The 18,903-nt window shown below is 46.1% G+C and overlaps 1 protein-coding gene across 2 annotated transcripts in view; it reads left to right on the top strand.

Annotated features, from left to right (window-relative positions):
• Nucleotides 1-18,903, top strand: part of ZZEF1 (zinc finger ZZ-type and EF-hand domain containing 1) — a 1,404,152-nt gene that overhangs the window by 308,899 nt on the left and 1,076,350 nt on the right. For both annotated transcript variants that reach the window (XM_069226690.1, XM_069226689.1), the window contains exons 12-13: nt 11,930-12,041; nt 13,973-14,188. In XM_069226690.1, the coding sequence (XP_069082791.1) occupies nt 11,930-12,041; nt 13,973-14,188 (328 nt within the window). The remainder of the gene's footprint in view (nt 1-11,929; nt 12,042-13,972; nt 14,189-18,903) is intronic.

Below are 18,903 nucleotides of genomic sequence, written 5' to 3'. Positions count from 1 at the left end.
CTCCTGCTTCTTTTCCTCCTCTCTGTCTCTTCCTCCTCGCTCCCCCTCTGCAATCTTCTTCTGTGTTCTTCTGTTCTTCTCTTCTGTTCTTCTGTTCTTCCCTTCTGTTCTTCTGTGTTCTTCCGGTCTTCTGTGTTCTTCTTCTCTGTTCTTCTCGGTGCTTCTGTGTTCTTCTTCTCTGTTCTTCTCTGTTCTTCTCTGTTCTTCTCTGTTCTTCCGGTCTTCTGTTCTTCTGTCTTCGGCTCTTCTACCTCCTCCGTCTTCTTCCCCCGAGCCTGCCCTCCTGCTCCTTCCTCATCCCCCTCCCTCACTCGCCTCCCCCTCTCTCACCCCTAGCTAACCCGTTCGCTATCTACCTCCCTCACTCCTCCTATCTTCCTATCTCTCTAGCTCCCTATCTCACTATCTAACTCCCCCACTCTCCACCTCCTCCTACCTACCTATCTGTCTATCTATCTATTTCCCTATCTATCGACTTCTCTATCTATTTTCTCTATCTATTTCTCTATCTCTCCCCCCCTCCCGCCACCCCCTCTACTACCTATCTCCCTATCCTCTCACTCTACCTCTCTCCCTCACCCACCTCTACAACCCCCCCTCCCCTATCTTCACAACCCTACTCCTATCTCTCTCCCTAATCTCCAAACCTCCTAACACTCACCCTCCTCCACCCTAAACCCCCTCCCCCAGCTCCTCACTCTACCTGTCCCCCCCCCTCCCTCGCGCTTTCCCGCCGCGACCTCCTGCACGCCCCCGCCCCCCAGCTCCCATTCGCCCCCAGCTGACCCCTCCCCCCCCTCCTACCTCTTATGGTGGCCGCTGCGCGACTGTGCAGCGGGCGCGCGCAGCGGGCACGCCGCTGGCGCGCCGGAGGCGCGCCAGAGGCAAGCCCGTCTGCGCCCGTCTGCGCCCGGCCCACGCCCAGCGCCACGACCCCTGGTCCCCAGCTCCCCCAAGCCCCGCTGATCCGCTACGACCCCACCACCCTCCACGCCCTCAACCCAGGGCGCTCCAAAACCTGCTTCCTAGCTCACCCCAAACGCACCCATGGACCCTTCGCCTGCAACTCCTGCAAACGCATCTTCCACCACGCAACTACCACGACCACAAGCCCACGCGCCATCAACCACCTCAAGTGCATCCTGATCAACGCTCGTTCCGTCCACAAGCACGCCGTTGAACTTTGGGACCTCCTGGACTCCACAGCCCCGGACGTCGCCTTCATCACGGAGACATGGATGAACGCCTCCTCTGCTCCAGACATCGCTACCCGCCATCCCCGAAGGCTACAAGATCTCCAGAAAAGACCGCACCAACCAAGTAGGAGGAGGTGTCGCCATCATCTTCAAAGACTCCATCAGCGTCACCACCTCCACCGAAGACCCCCCCTCGCCGCTGAACACCTGCATTTTCAGATTCGCACCGACCCAAGGACCACCCTCAGAGGATCCCTCGTCTACCGTCCTCCCGGACCTCGCGCCTCTTTCAGCGACGCCATCGCCGACTTCATCTCCCCGCACGCCCTCGCCTCACCGGACTACATCCTCCTAGGCGACCTCAACTTCCATCTGGAACAAAACAACGACCCCAACACCACCACCCTGCTCGACAACCTCGCCAACCTCGGCCTCAAACAACTGGTGAACACCGCCACCCACATCGCCGGACACACGCTCGACCCTATCTTCTCCGCCAGCAAACACGTCTTCTTCAGCCACACCTCTGCCCTACACTGGACCGACCACAGCTGCGTCCACTTCACATTCCGACGCGAGACCTCCCACCTCCGCACTCAACCCACCCCTCGTCGACAGTGGAACAAGATCCCTGAAGAGCAACTCTTCTCCGCTCTCGCCGCCAACCAACCCACCCTCACCACCGACCCCAACGACGCAGCTCTCAACCTCACAAACTGGATCTCCAACTGCGCTGACAACCTTGCTCCCCTCAAACGCACGCATCGACAGACCAACACCAAAAAACCTCTCTGGTTCTCTGACACCCCCAAAGAATCAAAGAAAACTTGTCGTGCCCTTGAGAAGGCCTGGCGCAAGGACCACACCGCGGACAACATGACCGCCCTCAAGAACGCTACACGCGAACACCACCACCTGATCCGCACTGCCAAAAGGAACTTTTTCACCGACAGACTAGACAAAAACAGCCACAACAGCAGAGAACTCTTCAGCATCGTCAAAGAGTTCTCCAACCCCAGCGCCAGCGCCAACGCCGTCACGCCCTCACAGGATTTGTGCGAATCCCTCGCCACTTTCTTCCATCGCAAGATCAGCGACCTCCACGACAGCTTCGGACACCAGACCCAACCATACACCACTGAACCCGCTTCCCCGGACATCACCCTCAACAACTGGACCCACATCAACACGGAAGAAACCAAATCCATCATGAACTCTATCCACTCCGGCGCCCCTTCGGACCCCTGCCCGCACTTCATCTTTAACAAAGCCGACGACATCATCGCCCCGCACCTCCAGACCGTCATCAACTCTTCTTTTTCTTCTGCTACCTTCCCCGAATGCTGGAAGCACGCTGAAGTCAACGCCCTACTAAAGAAACCTACGGCTGACCCAAGCGACCTGAAAAACTTCCGCCCCATCTCTCTTCTACCTTTCCCAGCCAAGGTAATAGAAAAGACCGTCAACAAACAGCTGACCACCTTCCTGGAAGACAACAACCTGCTCGACCCTTCACAAACCGGATTCCGAACCAACCACAGCACGGAAACCGCCCTCATCTCAGTCACAGACGACATCAGAACCCTGATGGACAACGGTGAAACAGTCGCCCTCATTCTCCTCGACCTCTCGGCTGCCTTTGACACCGTCTGTCACCGCACCCTAATCACCCGCCTACGCTCCACCGGGATCCAAGGCCAGGCCCTGGACTGGATCGCCTCCTTCCTCGCTAACCGCTCCCAAAGAGTTTACCTCCCTCCGTTTCGCTCAGAACCCACCAAGATCATCTGCGGCGTACCTCAAGGCTCATCGCTCAGCCCGACACTCTTCAATGTCTACATGAGCCCCCTCGCCGACATCGTACGCAAGCACGACATCATCATCACCTCCTACGCCGACGACACCCAACTTGTACTCTCCCTCACCAAGGACCCCGCCAGCGCCAAGACCAACCTACAAGAGGGTATGAAGGACGTCGCAGATTGGATGAGGCTCAGCCGCCTAAAGCTGAACTCTAAAAAAACGGAAGTCCTCATCCTCGGCAACACCCCGTCCGCCTGGGACGACTCCTGGTGGCCCACGGCCCTCGGCACCGCACCGACCCCCGCAGACCACGCCCGCAACCTCGGCTTCATCTTGGACCCTCTTCTCACCATGACCAAGCAAGTCAACGCCGTGTCCTCCGCCTGCTTCCTCACTCTCCGCATGCTCCGCAAGATCTTCCGCTGGATCCCCGCCGACACCAGAACAACCGTGACCCACGCCCTTGTCACGAGTCGCCTGGACTACGGCAACACCCTCTACGCCGGGACCACCGCCAAACTCCAAAACCGCCTGCAACGCATCCAAAACGCCTCGGCCCGCCTCATCCTCGACGTACCCCGCAACAGCCACATCTCTGCACACCTGAGACACCTGCATTGGCTCCCAGTCAGCAAAAGGATCACCTTCCGTCTTCTCACCCACGCACACAAAGCCCTCCACAACAAGGGACCGGAATACCTCAACAGACGCCTCAGCTTCTACGTCCCCACCCGCCCCCTCCGCTCCGCTGGCCTCGCACTTGCTGCCGTCCCTCGCACCCGCCGCTCCACGGCGGGTGGGAGATCTTTCTCCTTCCTGGCGGCCAAGACCTGGAACTCCCTCCCCACCAGCCTCAGGACCACCCAGGACCACTCCGCTTTCCGGAGACTCCTAAAGACTTGGCTGTTCGAGCAGCGATAACCCCCCCTTTTTTTCCCCCTAGCGCCTTGAGACCCGCACGGGTGAGTAGCGCGCTTTATAAATGTTAATGATTTGATTTGATGATTTGATTTGACAGGTCAGCCTCACACTAGAGGGTTGGGTGAAATACAGGGGGATCTCTAAGATGCCCTCTGTGTGCATTTTTTTATAAATCCAACACTGGCAGTTTGATAGCAAACTTCTCAGTATTTAGTGTAGCCATTATGGAACTGTGGAGTTCGTAATGACAAACTCCAGCCCATGTTCTCAATATGTTCACACCTCACTTACAGTGTCTAAGAACTGACTTATACACTGTAGGGGCATATTGCTCATGCAGCTATGCCCTCATCTATGGTATATTGCACCCTGCCTTAGGGCTGTAAGGCCCGATAGAGGGTTGACTTACCAATGACACAGGCAGTGTTTTGTAGGCATGGCACCCAGGATTGGGAGTCATGTCAACTGTCCTTTGTCTCCCCACCAGCACACACAGTCTGCAATGGCAGTGTGCATGTGTTTGGTGAGGGGTCCCCTAGGGTGGCATAATACATGCTGCAGACCTTGGGAACCCTCTCTGACCACAGGCCCTTGATAGCACGGGTACCTTTCACAAGGGACTTAGCTGTGTGCCAGAGGTTGCCCATTGTGGAAGCAATGGTACAGTTTAGGGAAAGAACACAGGTGCTGGGGTCTGATTAGCAGCATCCTAGCACACACTCAGTCGAGTTAGCATCAGATATTAGGCAAAACGTGGGGGGTAACCATGCCAAAAGGGGCACTTTCCTACAAACCTTACATAGCCAGGCCTATGTACAGGATCAAAGCTTCATGTTTCTTGGAGCAGACGTATATCAAACTGGTCTATGCATGAGCCCCATTCAGGGTCACCAAGCTTAGATCTCACACCCGCCACATCCAATGACAGGATATTTATAATACTTGTGCAATGATGGGATCAAGGGTTCCCCTACTAGAAATCCCCAGGGCAAAGCCGCTCCCCCTAGGTGAATATCTAACTATTACCTTTCTAGTCAGAGGTGTGTCCCTCCCCCCAGGGATGTGTGGTCACTACTGCTATCAAGTCAGTTCACCATAGATGTTCCCAGATCATTTATGGTTGTTGAGGATTGAGTGAAAAGGTGTAGAAGGGCACGGTGTGCCAAGTCTAAACTGAATTAGGGAAGCTGACGTAGCATTTTATTTGCATTTCAAGGCTCACCAGCCCTTCTAAAATGTGAACATAGCTTAGTCTTACCTCAATATAATAGGAAGTCCCCTAGTGCACTGATGGATACATTTATTTATTAATTGGTCCACATCCTCTCTATTCCTTGGAATTCACTTTGGAATAAAAATGCACAACTTGATCCCCCTGACTGACCCTTGTACTCCCTCACTGTGATTTCTCTTTATCTCTTATGTTAGATCTCTGGCACAAAGAACTTGGTACAGCATGCTCCATGTTGTTCTTAGCTGGCACCTTGGGATCATGTAGTCCATGGCCTACTGGGGGCAAAGGAGGGTAGCCTTTTCTGTCTTTTAGAGGGTAGTGACTCCGAGGTAGAAGAATGCGAACGCAGCGGCCCAAGGGCATTTGCTTTACCAGGATTTACACTATTTTTTGGTCTTTTCTGATTATCTAATATTTGGATAATATGGTATATGTACTTTTGGATAAGTTGAGTAGGTTGGTGGGAATCCTAGAATTCAGGGAACTTTCTGATTGCTTAAGTTCCCCAGCTTCATCCGTCAGGGGTATTATCTGCAATCGTAGGTCAGTTACCTCACTTTGTAACCTCTTAACCAACATCATGATACAACCAATGTCAACATTATCATTGAGTGCGAACCTAGAGTCCGCAGTATAGTGGACAGTAATTTTGCAATCCCCCAGTAACGCGTATACTCTCCCCTTTACCAGGTCTGTACACACTTGGTGGTCCGCAAGAGGGGAGTAACTGTTTGAGCATGGGATAGATGGTTCCACTACCGCAGTTACAGTTTCCTTGGCATTAATATCAGCACAGTTATCCCTAATATTCTTCAAGGACATCTCAGACAATAAAACCTCTGAGTCAGCTGGGCCCTCACTGTATCTAGGTGGCTTACTCTTGGATTTTTTTGCAACTATGGGAGCAGTTTTATCAGACACTTTCTCCTGGATCGGGCCTTTGTCTTTATCTCCCACCCCCAAAAGCATTTCGACCTTCTCGATTAGACTGTCAGTTTCCTTAAGCATTATATTTGATTGGTGTCCGTTTGCTGAATCGCTAGTAGAAGTAGTGATTTTCATGCTTTTCTTTCTCTTCCCTAACATGGTTTCAGTTGCTTTATGCTTGCCTATTGGGGAACTTTTCTGTCTCGATTTAAAGCAAGGAAGGACATTTTACAGTAATGAAGTGAGCTTGATGATTGTCAGGCTTCTCGCTCACACTCCAAATACAAAACGAGTTGAGAGACAGCGACCCAACCCAAAGTAAAACCCAGGGGAAATTATGTAAACAATAGCAGGAACAGTGATTGAATGCAGCCTCGAGTTACAGAAGTCAGGCTCTCCCCGCACACATTCCGGAGTGTTTGTTGTTCTCCAGGCAAAATATGCGAGGCAATTCAAAGACGATGTATTTTTAGCTACATTCACACTCCCCATAAAACCTCTGCAGCCCTTCCATGAGATGGAATCCACCCCGAGGCAATAGCTACACCCCAGGTTAAGACCATAACTAGAGGGGGAGCACCGATAAGCGAAGGACCGCAATTCAGAGCGTGCCGAGGCTAGATAAAAAGTCTTACCGGGACGCAGGTGATTTTCAAGGTGCAGAGCCAAGGGGTGGGGGGTCGCCCTGTCCTGCCTCTTCCTGGCGCTGATGGCCACAGCTTGTTCCGCGCTGCGGGATACAGTCCTCATACTTTATAGTGCTTCACACTCCATAGATGATGATGATGATGCGGTTCCTCCTAGACGCCCCTCTGAGCCCCGGGACAGTTAGTTCCTATGCAGCTTGCAGGAAAACGGCGATGCTGTTGAATACAGTCCTTGTGCTTTATTGTGCTTCATACACCACAGGTGACTATGATGACAGGGCTCCCTTTGAAAGCCCCTCTGAACTCTGGGACAGGTAGTCCCTATGCAACTTGCTGGAATGCGACCCTCGCAGTGGGATACAGTCCTCGCGCTTTATAGTTCTTCACAGTCCACAGGTGGTGATGATGTTGGGGCTCCTCCTGGATGCCACTCTGAACCCTGGGACAGGTAGTCCCTAATGCAGGTTGCTAGAAAACGGTACACGCTGCAGCACCCGGTCCTCGTGCTTTATAGCTCTTCACACTCCACAGGTGGTGATGATGACAGAGCTCCTCCTGGACGCCCCTCTGAACCCTGGGGCAGGTAGTCCTAATGCAGCTTGCCTGATAACGGCTCACGCTGCGGGATACAGTCCTCGTGCATTATAGCACTTGACACTCTACAGGTGGTGATGATGATGGGGCTCCTCCTGGATGCCCCTCTGAACTCTGAGACAGGTAGTCCCTGATGCAGCTTGCTGGAAACCAACCATCACATTATCTTTGTTCTATGATTTTTTCTGTTGGTGAACCCTCCTGGTAGGATCTTTACACCAAGGCGAATGAGCTAAGCCACTTAGCAGATCACCAATGCCATTTGCACCCGAAGGTGGCTCTTGATGTCTTCCAGCAGTGGGGAGCACCCTGGCCTGATCTTTTTGCCACTGTGGAGAGTGGTAGTTTTCATGGCAGTTCCCTCTCGGAGATGCTATGAAAGTCTAATAATAAATAATACAAGTATGTGGTAAGTTCAAACGATTACTTGTATGAAACACAACAGCGTGGGGACAGTTGACATGGGTGGCTAACCCACTGCACAGTAATTCATATGAGATTTTATACCTTTTGATACATCTTGTCTATTTAACACAGTAAAATGGTCATCAGCCTGCTTTTGGACTTTCCAAACATTTATCAGTTCATTAACTGACATTTAGCTATGTTTGAATATTAAAATTTGAAATGTTCTGCAATCAGACCAAAATACAGTACACTCCTAGTCTCTTGGTTTCCTTTATCTATCAAGGCCTTGCGGTCACTGCAAGCTCATCATAGGTCATCAAGTCTTGAGACGTTCCGCACGCTCCTGTTAAGTGTCACAAAACAGAACTTGAAATTAAATGGATTCTACACATCTTTCTGCCTAAGTGGAGCTCAAGACTCCTGTATGCTTTCCTGCTGCTGCCTCTCCTGCCCAGAGTTCTGAAGAAGACCAGGAACAACTAGGCACAAGTCATCGTAGTAGCACCAGAGTAGGCCAAGAGATTATGCTATCCAGAACCCACGGGCATGATCAACTGTGCTCCCAACAAGATGCCAAGGCAGGATGGTCTTCTGTTGCAGCAGTAAGGCAGGCACTGGATCTGGGCCTACACAAGTTTGCATTTTCATGCTTGGAGATTGAGCGGCACAGTTGACCTCCTTTAACCTTCCTCCTCTGGTTGTTGATGCCATCTTGATGGCAAGCTCACCCTCACAAAATCGGTGTACAACAGTCGTTGGGAAACATTTTTGGCTTTGTGCAGCACCCGACACATTGACCCACTCCAAGACTTGTTTATTTTGGGCACTGTTAAAGGCCATTTGTCATCTCTTTCAGCGATTTTGTGTTTGGCCGATCAGCCACCTGTATTTAAACCAAATGTTGTGATGAGATTTTTTGAAAGATGTGCAACCTTTATTTCCACTAAAACCCTTTGTGTTGCCGCTGTGGGTCCATGGGGTCAGAAACTCATCTCTCAGCAGCAGGCTGACACAGACCAGTCATTCCTGCACTGAAGGATTAGGTAAAATACAGGGGGCATCTCTAAGATGCCCCCTGTGTGCATTTTTTAATAAATCCAACACTGGCATCAGTGTGGGTTTATTATTCTGAGAAGTTTGATACCAATCTTCCCAGTATTCAGTGTAGCCATTATGGAGCTGTGGAGTTCATTTTTGACAAACTCCCAGACCATATACTTAATATGGCCACACTGTACTTACAATGTCTAAGAATGGACTTAGACACTAGGGGAATATTGCTCATGCAGCTATGCCCTCAACTGTGGTATAGTGCACCCTGCCGTAGGGCTGTAAGGCTTGCTAGAGAGGTGACTTACCTATGCCACAGGCAGTATTTTGTGTGCATGGAACCCTGAGGGGGATGCCATGTCGACTTTGCCTTTTTCTCCCCACCAACACAGACAATCTGCAATGGCAGTGTCCAGAGGTCCCTAAGGGTGGCACAACACATGCTGCAGCCCTTAGAGACCTTCCCTGGTCACAGGGCCCTTGGTACCACTGGTACCTTTTACAAGGGACTTATCTGTGTGCCAGGGGTGTGCCAATTGTGGAAACAATGGTACATTTTTTAGTGAAAGAACACTGGAGCTGGGTCCTGGTTAGCAGGGTCCCAGAACACTTCTCAGTCAAGTCAGCATCCATATCAGGCAAAATGTGGGGGATAACTGCAACAGAGAGCCATTTTCCTACAGTCTTGAACTTAGTTCTCACTTTTTTAATGTGCATCCCTTTTGAGCCACTTCACATTTTTCATATAAGGCTTCTAACGTTGAGAACGGTCTTTCTCATCGTCATGACATCGGCTAGCATTTATTCCAGATAAGTTGGTGTTGAGGACCTGAGCTTCCCCTGTACTGAAATTCCTCATTCTGTTTTATGGCGAACACACTGTCACCCTTCTGGCTTTCTTTGCTTCTCCTCATCCCTCTAACAAAGAAGAGATTCTCCATTGTTTGGACCTTAAAAGGGCAATAAGCTTTTATATAGATTGCTCCGAGGGCCATTGAGTGGACAATCTTAATGTGGTCCTCCAGAGTGAGCAACAGCATGACAGTGCAAAAACTGATCGATTGTTCTCTGCATTAAGAACGGCAATGCTCTGATGAAGAAGCAGGCTCCAGAAGCTTTACAAGCTCATCCCACCAGACCTAAGGTTGTTGCAACTGCGCTAGCATATGGGGTACCTGTCCTGGACATTTGGCAGGCAGCTACATGGTTGTCAGTAGATACGTTCGCAAAGCATTATGCCTCCTCAGCCAGGTTCGTCGAGCGTTCCATTTTGTCTGCTCGGTTCTGCAGGGCTTTTTGGTCTTAGACAGTTTAGACCCACCACCTGTAGAGGTACTGTTATGGTATCTATTCACAAGGTATGGAAGTTGTGGTTAGAAGTATCCATCAGAAGAACCAGTTAATTTACCTTAGGTAACCATCTTTCCAGTGGATACTTATCTAACCACAGATTCCTCACCAACCTTTCCACTGGATTCTTTTCCATATAAATATATCCCAATTTAAAGATCTATATACTTGTCATGCAAATCTGCTGATGCGCTCTGCCTTTTAAGACACGGACAACATTAAGAGAGCAACTGACATCAGTGCATATGAGTAGTACTTATATGCTACTCCACTCATCACTTCTCCAGCGGAATGACGTGGAGGAGTACTCCTCTAAAGTTTTTGGTTCCAGTCGAGTGCTTGGGGGAGTATTCACAAGATGATGAATTTGTGGTTAGGTAGTGTTTTAGCCGGAAAGATCATTACTGAAAGTAACTTGATCTTCTCCTGCATTCAGAGGCATAAATGAAAGCTCTTTTGCATATACTGTAATGAGAAAATACTTTTATGGGAAAACAAAAGTAGTTAAACTCTCCTTTCTAAACTAAAACAAAAGGGCTGCAAAATATTTCTTTTCATTTCACCAGGCAAGAGTTTAGTGAAAAAAATATTACTGAGGAAATCTCCCAGAAGCTTCAGTGACCAGAACTGTAGTCTCTGGAGTACTGTATGCACTTATTTTGTCATTGTGTAGATTTTAACAAAACGTATGCCTGCAGTGTGTTTTGTATTATTACTTCTTAGCTATAGGATTTAAGCCATGTTGCTTCAGGAACAAACATAGCACATTTGTATTTACAGTCCTTGTTATCATCTGTTGCTTTCTCACCGCTCCAAAACCCTTGCTTGTTCATGCTTAATTGATAACTGGTTATAAAAATATTTGGTGAGAAGTATAGCTCACAGATAAAAACATTGACAAATACCTTAGTCTCGATCTAGAGATAGCACAATTTATGTGGAACTGCTTCTGCTATGCTTGTTTGAAATGTTGAGACTTCTCAAATTTTATACTTCATGATTTCCTTGTAGTTACCACCCCCCAGTAATCGTTTTACGACTGACTTTTCTCAACCCTTCACATTTACTCTGTTATAATTTTATGCTTAAGGTACCAGATTTGGGTTTGAGCAACGTTATGCCTATGTTTTGCATTACCTCACTCCTCTTGCCAGTTGCCCCTGAGCATTGTGATGTAGCTTTTGAGAAACACGTGGGGCCTGATTATGATCTTGGCAGACGGGGTTACTCCATCACAACCATGACAGATATCTTGTCTGCCTCATTATGATCCCATTATATCCTATGGAGATTGTAATACGGCGGGCGGAATACCCATTACGTTTGTGACTGAGTATTCCATCCGTCAAGATCGTAATCAGGCCTTTGATCATGCACGTACTGAAGGAGCTGGACAGATGATGTAAGATTATTTGTCTATCCATGTATGGACTTTAACGTCACATGTTTAGCATGGCTGATTCATTTACACCTGATGACTCTGCCTGCAACAATTATTCTCTTTCTGTCATAGCGACACAGGGAGTGTGTGTGTATTCAGTGCTACACTAGCATGGCAAACACTTTGTTATCTTCAGGACAATTCACTCTACTACTGGGAAGACATTACGTGGTAACAATGCAGGTGCATCCAACATAGAGACCATGGACTTGGAAGTGTGTGGGACTCATCCCACAATGCCATGTTCAGAGAGTCCCATTAAAATGTGCTAAACCTTTTATTATATGAAGTGCCAAAATGAGTGGTGGGTGCCCAGGTTTTACTGACACTCTGTAAGTTGATATTTTTGTATCTACAGGACAGGCACAACGTCTGCAGAACTATCAGAGGATGAACCTGTGGGATGGTTTGAGTTGGAGGATGAATGGGACGAAGTAGAATTTAAAATGCAACAATGCAGGTTTGCCAAGGTAAAGTGAAGGCTGTCAGCTAACAGGTCCTCAGTTCTGATAATGGATGAGTGTTTGAGGAGTCATAATCACATGAAAGAGCATTTGCATACATAATATTACCACTCTCAGAACCTATTTGAATTGTTAAATCATATACCAGTCTTTCCTGGATTTTGATGTGCTCCCAAGGTATTTTACCCGTGCATATGTGACCAGACAGTTAATCAGTACATCAATCAAATGAAGGTTACTTAAGTTTGCAAAAAACATTAGAAAATCTTTAAACTGCAGCCTTACATTACAAGAATGATCTCAGCAACACATAAGGAATAAGACAGTTCATCTTTTTGGCTTCCAAATTCTTCACATACAAGTTAGACAGTTAAGTGCTAATCATTTGTTTAGGGCGAGCATGTAACTTGGTAATGTTGGTGATATTTCTACAGGTTTTATAAAGTTTAAGCAATCCTCAGGATATTGAATACTTTCATGTATCAGTACATGGTACCAAAGTGTCAGCACAGCTCATGCATTTTCTGGTAGTTGTAGATCCCATTGCTCTCTGGAGCAACCATCAAGCATTAAAGTGACAATGTTAAATAACCCTCTGAAAGGGTTCTGCTTTCTTTCCTTTGTGAAGGCGTTTTTTGGGTAAGTGCTAAAACGTATTTTTAAGATAAGTTTAATTCTGAAAGGTAAGGAAAATGCTATTTTAGAGAGCCATCGTTAGAAACACTGAGGAAAGATTTCCCATAAATTGTGAAGCTATTCCACTCTTTTTGCATTTAATGCAGGTGTTTGTGATGGAAAACTAGGAGTATAAGTAAGTAACATCTCCAGTTGAGTATAAAAGTACCAAATATTCATTTGCTCTAGTTGGGGCATTTGTGTGATCATTGTTTTATGAGTGTTAATACCGGTGTGGGGCAGACCAATAACTGGTCCACAGTGAATATGTCACACTAACTGTGGTACTACATTACACACTCATAAAGCCACTATTGTGTGCCTCCACTTTACTGTTGTGTATTATAAGTATTTTTCTTTTTTTTTTTTTTACTTTAAATGAGCTCTCTTGTCAATTGAAGTGCAATTCACACCAAAAACTGCTGCAGCATGGCACTGACCTTAGGTCGAATAAGTTCAGGTTTTGGACTAGTTACCTACAGAAGACAATACTCTATGCATCTTTTTGCCATCGAACTTTAAGAGTCACTGAATGCAAGAATATTGATTTACCGAGAATGCCACACTGACTGCAATAGTAGGCCAGTTTAATTTGTGCAAAAGTCTGGAAATAGGGAGGTCTTGCATATGACTAAATCTACCTTTCCTTCTATGATACTTTAAACCTGTGCACACTTTTGATAACTGGAATACTACTTTGAGCAAATTAATGATTTTGCACATTGGTGGCCATTGTGGAATGATTCTTTGTCCAGCATGAAGATCGTTCCATTTTTACCCCTGACTAGTGAATAAATATAATTTTTAAATGTATTCAGACATGTTAAAATTATAAAGCCCTGTTTTAAAAAACACTGCATTTTACGTGGCAATGAATAAGGAAGATGCATTCTTAGTTGTCTGGGACACTGCTATAGTTTTCAGATACTAAGCACCTAGATTAAAATGTACTGGCTACAGAATATTACACGTTTTAGTTAGGTCTTCACTTAGGTATCTTTCATTTTGAATAGTCTGTTTTTTACTTCAGTTGTGCCATTCTACAGCTTCATATATATTATATAGATGTTTTGACTCTGCATCAGATTTCTATGGTTTTACTTTCCACATAGCCTCAATGCATCTTTGTGCAAGTTAACCAGATTTTTGAATTTTGAGGTTTTGCCTTAGAAAAAAATTAGCCTTTAGAAAGTGAACCTACTTTATTAATAATATTTTGTTTTACAAGGGTGTCATTAAAGTGACAAACATTATCTTCACAGTATTTGATGGTGAAATTTCTGTGCACACGAGAAGATACAGCTGAACGTCTTGGAGTCCAGGGTCTGACTGCTTCTGGCTATCTTCAAACCGTTTCTGGTGAGAAGAACACAATCACACAGTGTCTGAAGTGCACACAGATGAGAGATGACACCTTTTGTGGAATGACATTACTTCTAAAAACTCTGCAGTTCATTCAGCAACTTGCACTAGATATGGTAATTCCAATTTCTAAATGTCAACTTGTTATTCCCCATTATGAGTTTAAACATATATTTTTTCTTCACTTTGACAAGTTCGGAAGATGGTATTTGTAGTTAGTTAGCTGCATGCATATGAACAGTACCATTGCTTCATCCAAGTCGTGTGAAGTTATCATTCAAAAGTGGCATTTATATAAAAATATCTTGTGCAAATACTGGACTTAATGTTCTGGTCAGTAAGTCATACTTAAAACAAATGGATTCTATGTGAACATGATCATTGGAAGGTTGGTGTGTGGAGGTTTTAGAGCCGTTTTGAGATAAATCTTTGTCCATGTCCTGAATAAAGCGAACTTGAGTTTTTTTAAAGTAGGAAACATTAGAAATATTTATACAAATTTTTAACAGCTAGAAATTAATCACTCTTACTAGGGAACAAATAATGCTGTTGTAGAGGCTGCATTATCTGTACTTCTATTTTTTTAGGTTTAAGATCTTTATTTTTTTAAGTTTAAAGGTATATGTAACAAATACAACATCTTGCACATACATCCAATGGCTGGTGGGGCATCAACATTCTGCATCAGGTAAGAAAAGGTAGTACGTTGGGGTGGGGGGATGGTAGTACAGGGTAAAACAACCTGTGATGACTACGTGTGGTGGTGGACTATCTAGTAGGTCTAAAGTGGGGATAAAACGTAATGTTTACCCTGAGTCGCGTGACATCCAGTCCATCCTTGCTCGTCTACATTGGGCTTGTGCCATCATTGGTCAAGCCAAAGATACGCAAATAAAAGGGACCTGCCAATTACCTAAACTCGCTCGAAAGGTAATGGACACAGAATCCCCAGGTTTTGTCAAAAAGTGACAGCAAACTTGTTGCCACTGCTGTCAATTGTTCCGTTCCTAATATGTCCCACAATTTATGTAGCCAATCTGCATATGTTGGAATTGTGGCCGAGCTCCGGCGGGAGGGCAACAGCTGCTTGGCAGCACCCAATGCCAGTGTAATGGCACAGCCTATAGTGGATCTGAGAGGGTATGTTTGCAGGTTTGGGGAGCCCCAATAAAATGTAGCTGGGGATTCACAGGATGCTTGTGCCATAGATTTAGTCTATAGCTTGTAAAAGAGTGCACCAGAAAGAGTCAATTTTGGGACAATGCCACAGTATATGTGTAAGCATACCTGTCTGACCACACTTGCACCAACACTCGTTAACGTTACCTACCTTCCAGCTGGCGATCCTCTCCGGGATGTAGTACCAGTAATGGGCTATTTTTAGGAACAATTCTTTAGTATTTGAGTTATGCGCTGAGACCCGCACATGGTGTAAGACATCCCGCCACTCTCTGTGAAAGTGCGTTCGCAATCTATTTCCCATCTGTGCCACGCAGGGGTTCTGGGTAGAAGTAGAGGTGTGACCAAAAATGCGTATATATCGGCGATGAGTAGTTTGTCAGATGTACAGGTGAACAACCATCTCTCAAACTGGGTAAGAGGTCTACTCGCATGAGGGGTGGATCGCAGGCAAGGACACCCAATATCTCGTTGCAGGGAGGCCATACCCCTCTTGAAGCTGAGGAAAGTCCACAACTTCATTTGTATCAAAGAAGTTGCCAATTCTTTTGCTATTGGAATCTTGCCACGCATGGAAGGAGGGTTCGATTAGCGTGGGTGGGAAGTCTGTGTTCCAAATAATTGGGGTTTGTGGAGATACGGTGGTGGACAGACCTTTCCGTGTTTGCACCTTGTCCCAGTCTCCCAGTGTAGTTCGCAAAATGGGGGAGGTGTACATCCTGGGCGGATGATGTAGCTTTGGTAACCGGTACTCTCCAGATATATTTTCCTGCCACTGCTTGATCGATAAAACACTGATGTTTCTCGGTGCTTGGGCCGGACCACTCTACCATGTAACTCAGTTGGGTGACTTGGTAGTAGGTCACCAGATGGGTGACTCCCAACCCTCCATCAGTCTGTGCCAGGTAGGCTTGCGCCTTTGCTATTCTTACCTTCTTACCATCCCAGATGAACTCTCAAATGCGACTTTGTAGTTTGTCCAGTAACTTAGGGGGAGGTTGCAATCAGCCAGCCAAGAGAGGCCCTGTGTCCACCACCTGCTCAAATCCGAGTGGGCCACTCACAGAAGTGCGTTGTAATTACATTCTGTCGTGGATGCCAGTGTAGGGTATATGGGTAGGCAGAGGTATTCCCCCCCCTTGCGTGACCCAGGTAAATGGGAGGGTGGCCTCAAGCAGTGCTGTGTCCGCCTCAGGTACAGTGAGGTTCAGAATGGACGATTTATGCAAATTGGCTTTAAATCCAGCTACTGCCCCAAAGGTCTCTAGTTCCTACATGATGCCTGGGAGTGAAATCTGTGGCCGGGATAGAAGTAGTAGTACATCGTCTGCATAAAGTACCAGTTTGAGTGACCAGCCTCCAATAGGTATGCCAGATATATTGTCGCGTAGGTTCACATTATCCTAATGAGACTACGGGATTCGGGCGGCAGAATCACCTGTACTGCGGGGGACTGAGTCTGATCTTGCACCATGTGATACTTGTCTGCCCAATCTGGGTTTGTTCTGGCTAACTAGCAGTGCCTCATCTCCACCCAAGAGCAGGGGGTGATCAAGGCAACCGGGTGCATGACATAAATGACTCCTCAGGGGAATTGTGGTCACTCAGATCTCATCCGTTTCTCTCAGTTACATTAGTCTCACACATGCAAGGACAATCAAAGGCAGATTAAAGTTCAATAAGGTTTTATTGGAGTAACAGCATCCTAGATAATAAAGCATGAATTGCAATAACTAGGACGATGAAGCACAATAAGATTAAAATTGTGACAAGGAGAGTAAAGCACAAAAATAACGCTACCATGTTGTCACTATGGTTTTTTGGGATAGTTTCTACCTAAACTATGTTAGAGCACAGCATGTTAAGCTCTAATTCTGCCCTTCAGGTTCCCCCTGGGAAGACATCGTCCCTCATACCTGAGCAAGAGGCCTGTAGTCGACATAAGCCGCTGTAGCGAAGCAATCAGCATACAGTTGTGGGCATCTGGCTGAAATCTCCCTCTAAAGAGTAGTGTTTTTATAATAAAACCGCTGATCTTCCAAGAAAGGATCTCCATGTGAGAGTGTGTATGTTTCTGTATACATTTGAGACAAAGCACACCACTTTTGCCGGCAACCTATCTTACTGCAGCCTTGAAAAAAGCACAGATTGAAAGAAATGTCTTGTTTAGGAACGTAGTGCTGACCTAGGTGAAGAACAGCTAGATAGAGAAAATAAAACAGGACCGCACATGTGGGTAATGTTAAAATAATATAACAAAGCTAAATAAAAACATATCTAGGTTAAAGTGCACAGTGGCAGGCCTAGTTTGCTAAAATAACGTGTATAAAACTATACCTAAAATGGCTACACAACAATATGGGGTTGTTGGCCATTGCACTCAGCAAATGACTCCATGTATGGGGCAAACAGTAAAGGTGACTGGGGCAGCCCTGATGCTTGCCCTTGGAAATTGTTAGGACAGAGAGCCATTCACGCTCACCGTAGCCTTGGATGAGTCGTTGTTGCATTGGATGCACTTAAAGAACCGTAGGCCCATTCCATGACTTATGTTTTTTTAATACAATGAGAACAGCATATTAAGAGCTCTGTAGAAAATCAAAATGGATTTAGAAACATGTGCAACTCATTTGCTACTTTCTTATTTATTATTATTGTTTGCACAGATATACCAAATCAGATTAGAATTGCCTTATCACAGTAAGGCTTTCCTAGTTTGCTTTACAAAGCTCATTGATCCTGAAGTATTTCTACTACTATGTTTTGAAGATAACAGGACACTGTGTTTATTTCTTTGGAAAACATCTTGTAGAGAAATTCACTACATTCAAAATCCTTTTAAATCTGTCTTCAGAATGAAAACAGTTTTCAGTGGAGGTAAGTTTTACTAATTTGTAACTTCTTTTTATAAGGTTGACGTCATGAATAATGAATGAAAGACCATGTAGAAAGATGGTGTATCCATATTCTAAAATGTATGTATAACATATCAACTCTCATCTGACTGCCTCCGGTGTTTATTCCCTCCCTCCCCCACAATCTCTGAGCATAGTACAGTAAAAGAGAATCAAACCCAAAGAGAAACTAAAAATAGCTTTTTCCAAAATGAGTTGGTGTCCACCCAAAAAAGCGTGGACTATTCCATCTATCAAATTGGTGCAGAGCTCTTAGTCTAGAAGGCAATACTATTTTCCTGCAGTTCTTGTTCATATACTGCATGACCGGAAGTCAGACTTCTGGTGCATCATCTTAGTCTTCTTTCTAAACCTTACAGAACCACTTAGGTAGCCATACTAGTAAGCTGTTTTCAGTATCTTACTATAAGTATCCTAGTCTTCAGCAGTGATTGGAATCTCACACTTCATTATCCGAGTGGACCTCTTCTCAATAGCATAGTGGAGAGGTTGTCCACAATTGGAAAACCTACCATCTATTTAATCACGGCATGACTTTCTTTCCTTATGAATTTATTTGAAGACCTGCTCGGCAAATATGAACCATACCACAGTGCCTCCAAGAGACGTTTGTGCTTTCTAGGAAAGTTTTATAAAGTTTGTTGGGAATCAGGTGCCATCTTGTCATGACCTTAGTCGAGCATTGTCTGTGTTAGACCTCATAACATGTCTTGGAATGTCCCTTCAATACTGTTTCC

The sequence above is a fragment of the Pleurodeles waltl genome, chromosome 3_2 (genome assembly GCF_031143425.1).
Source record: "Pleurodeles waltl isolate 20211129_DDA chromosome 3_2, aPleWal1.hap1.20221129, whole genome shotgun sequence".
In the NCBI taxonomy this organism is placed as follows: Eukaryota; Metazoa; Chordata; class Amphibia; order Caudata; family Salamandridae; genus Pleurodeles; species Pleurodeles waltl.
Note: the sequence above shows the minus strand (reverse complement) of the source record. Positions and strands in the feature narration are given on the sequence as shown.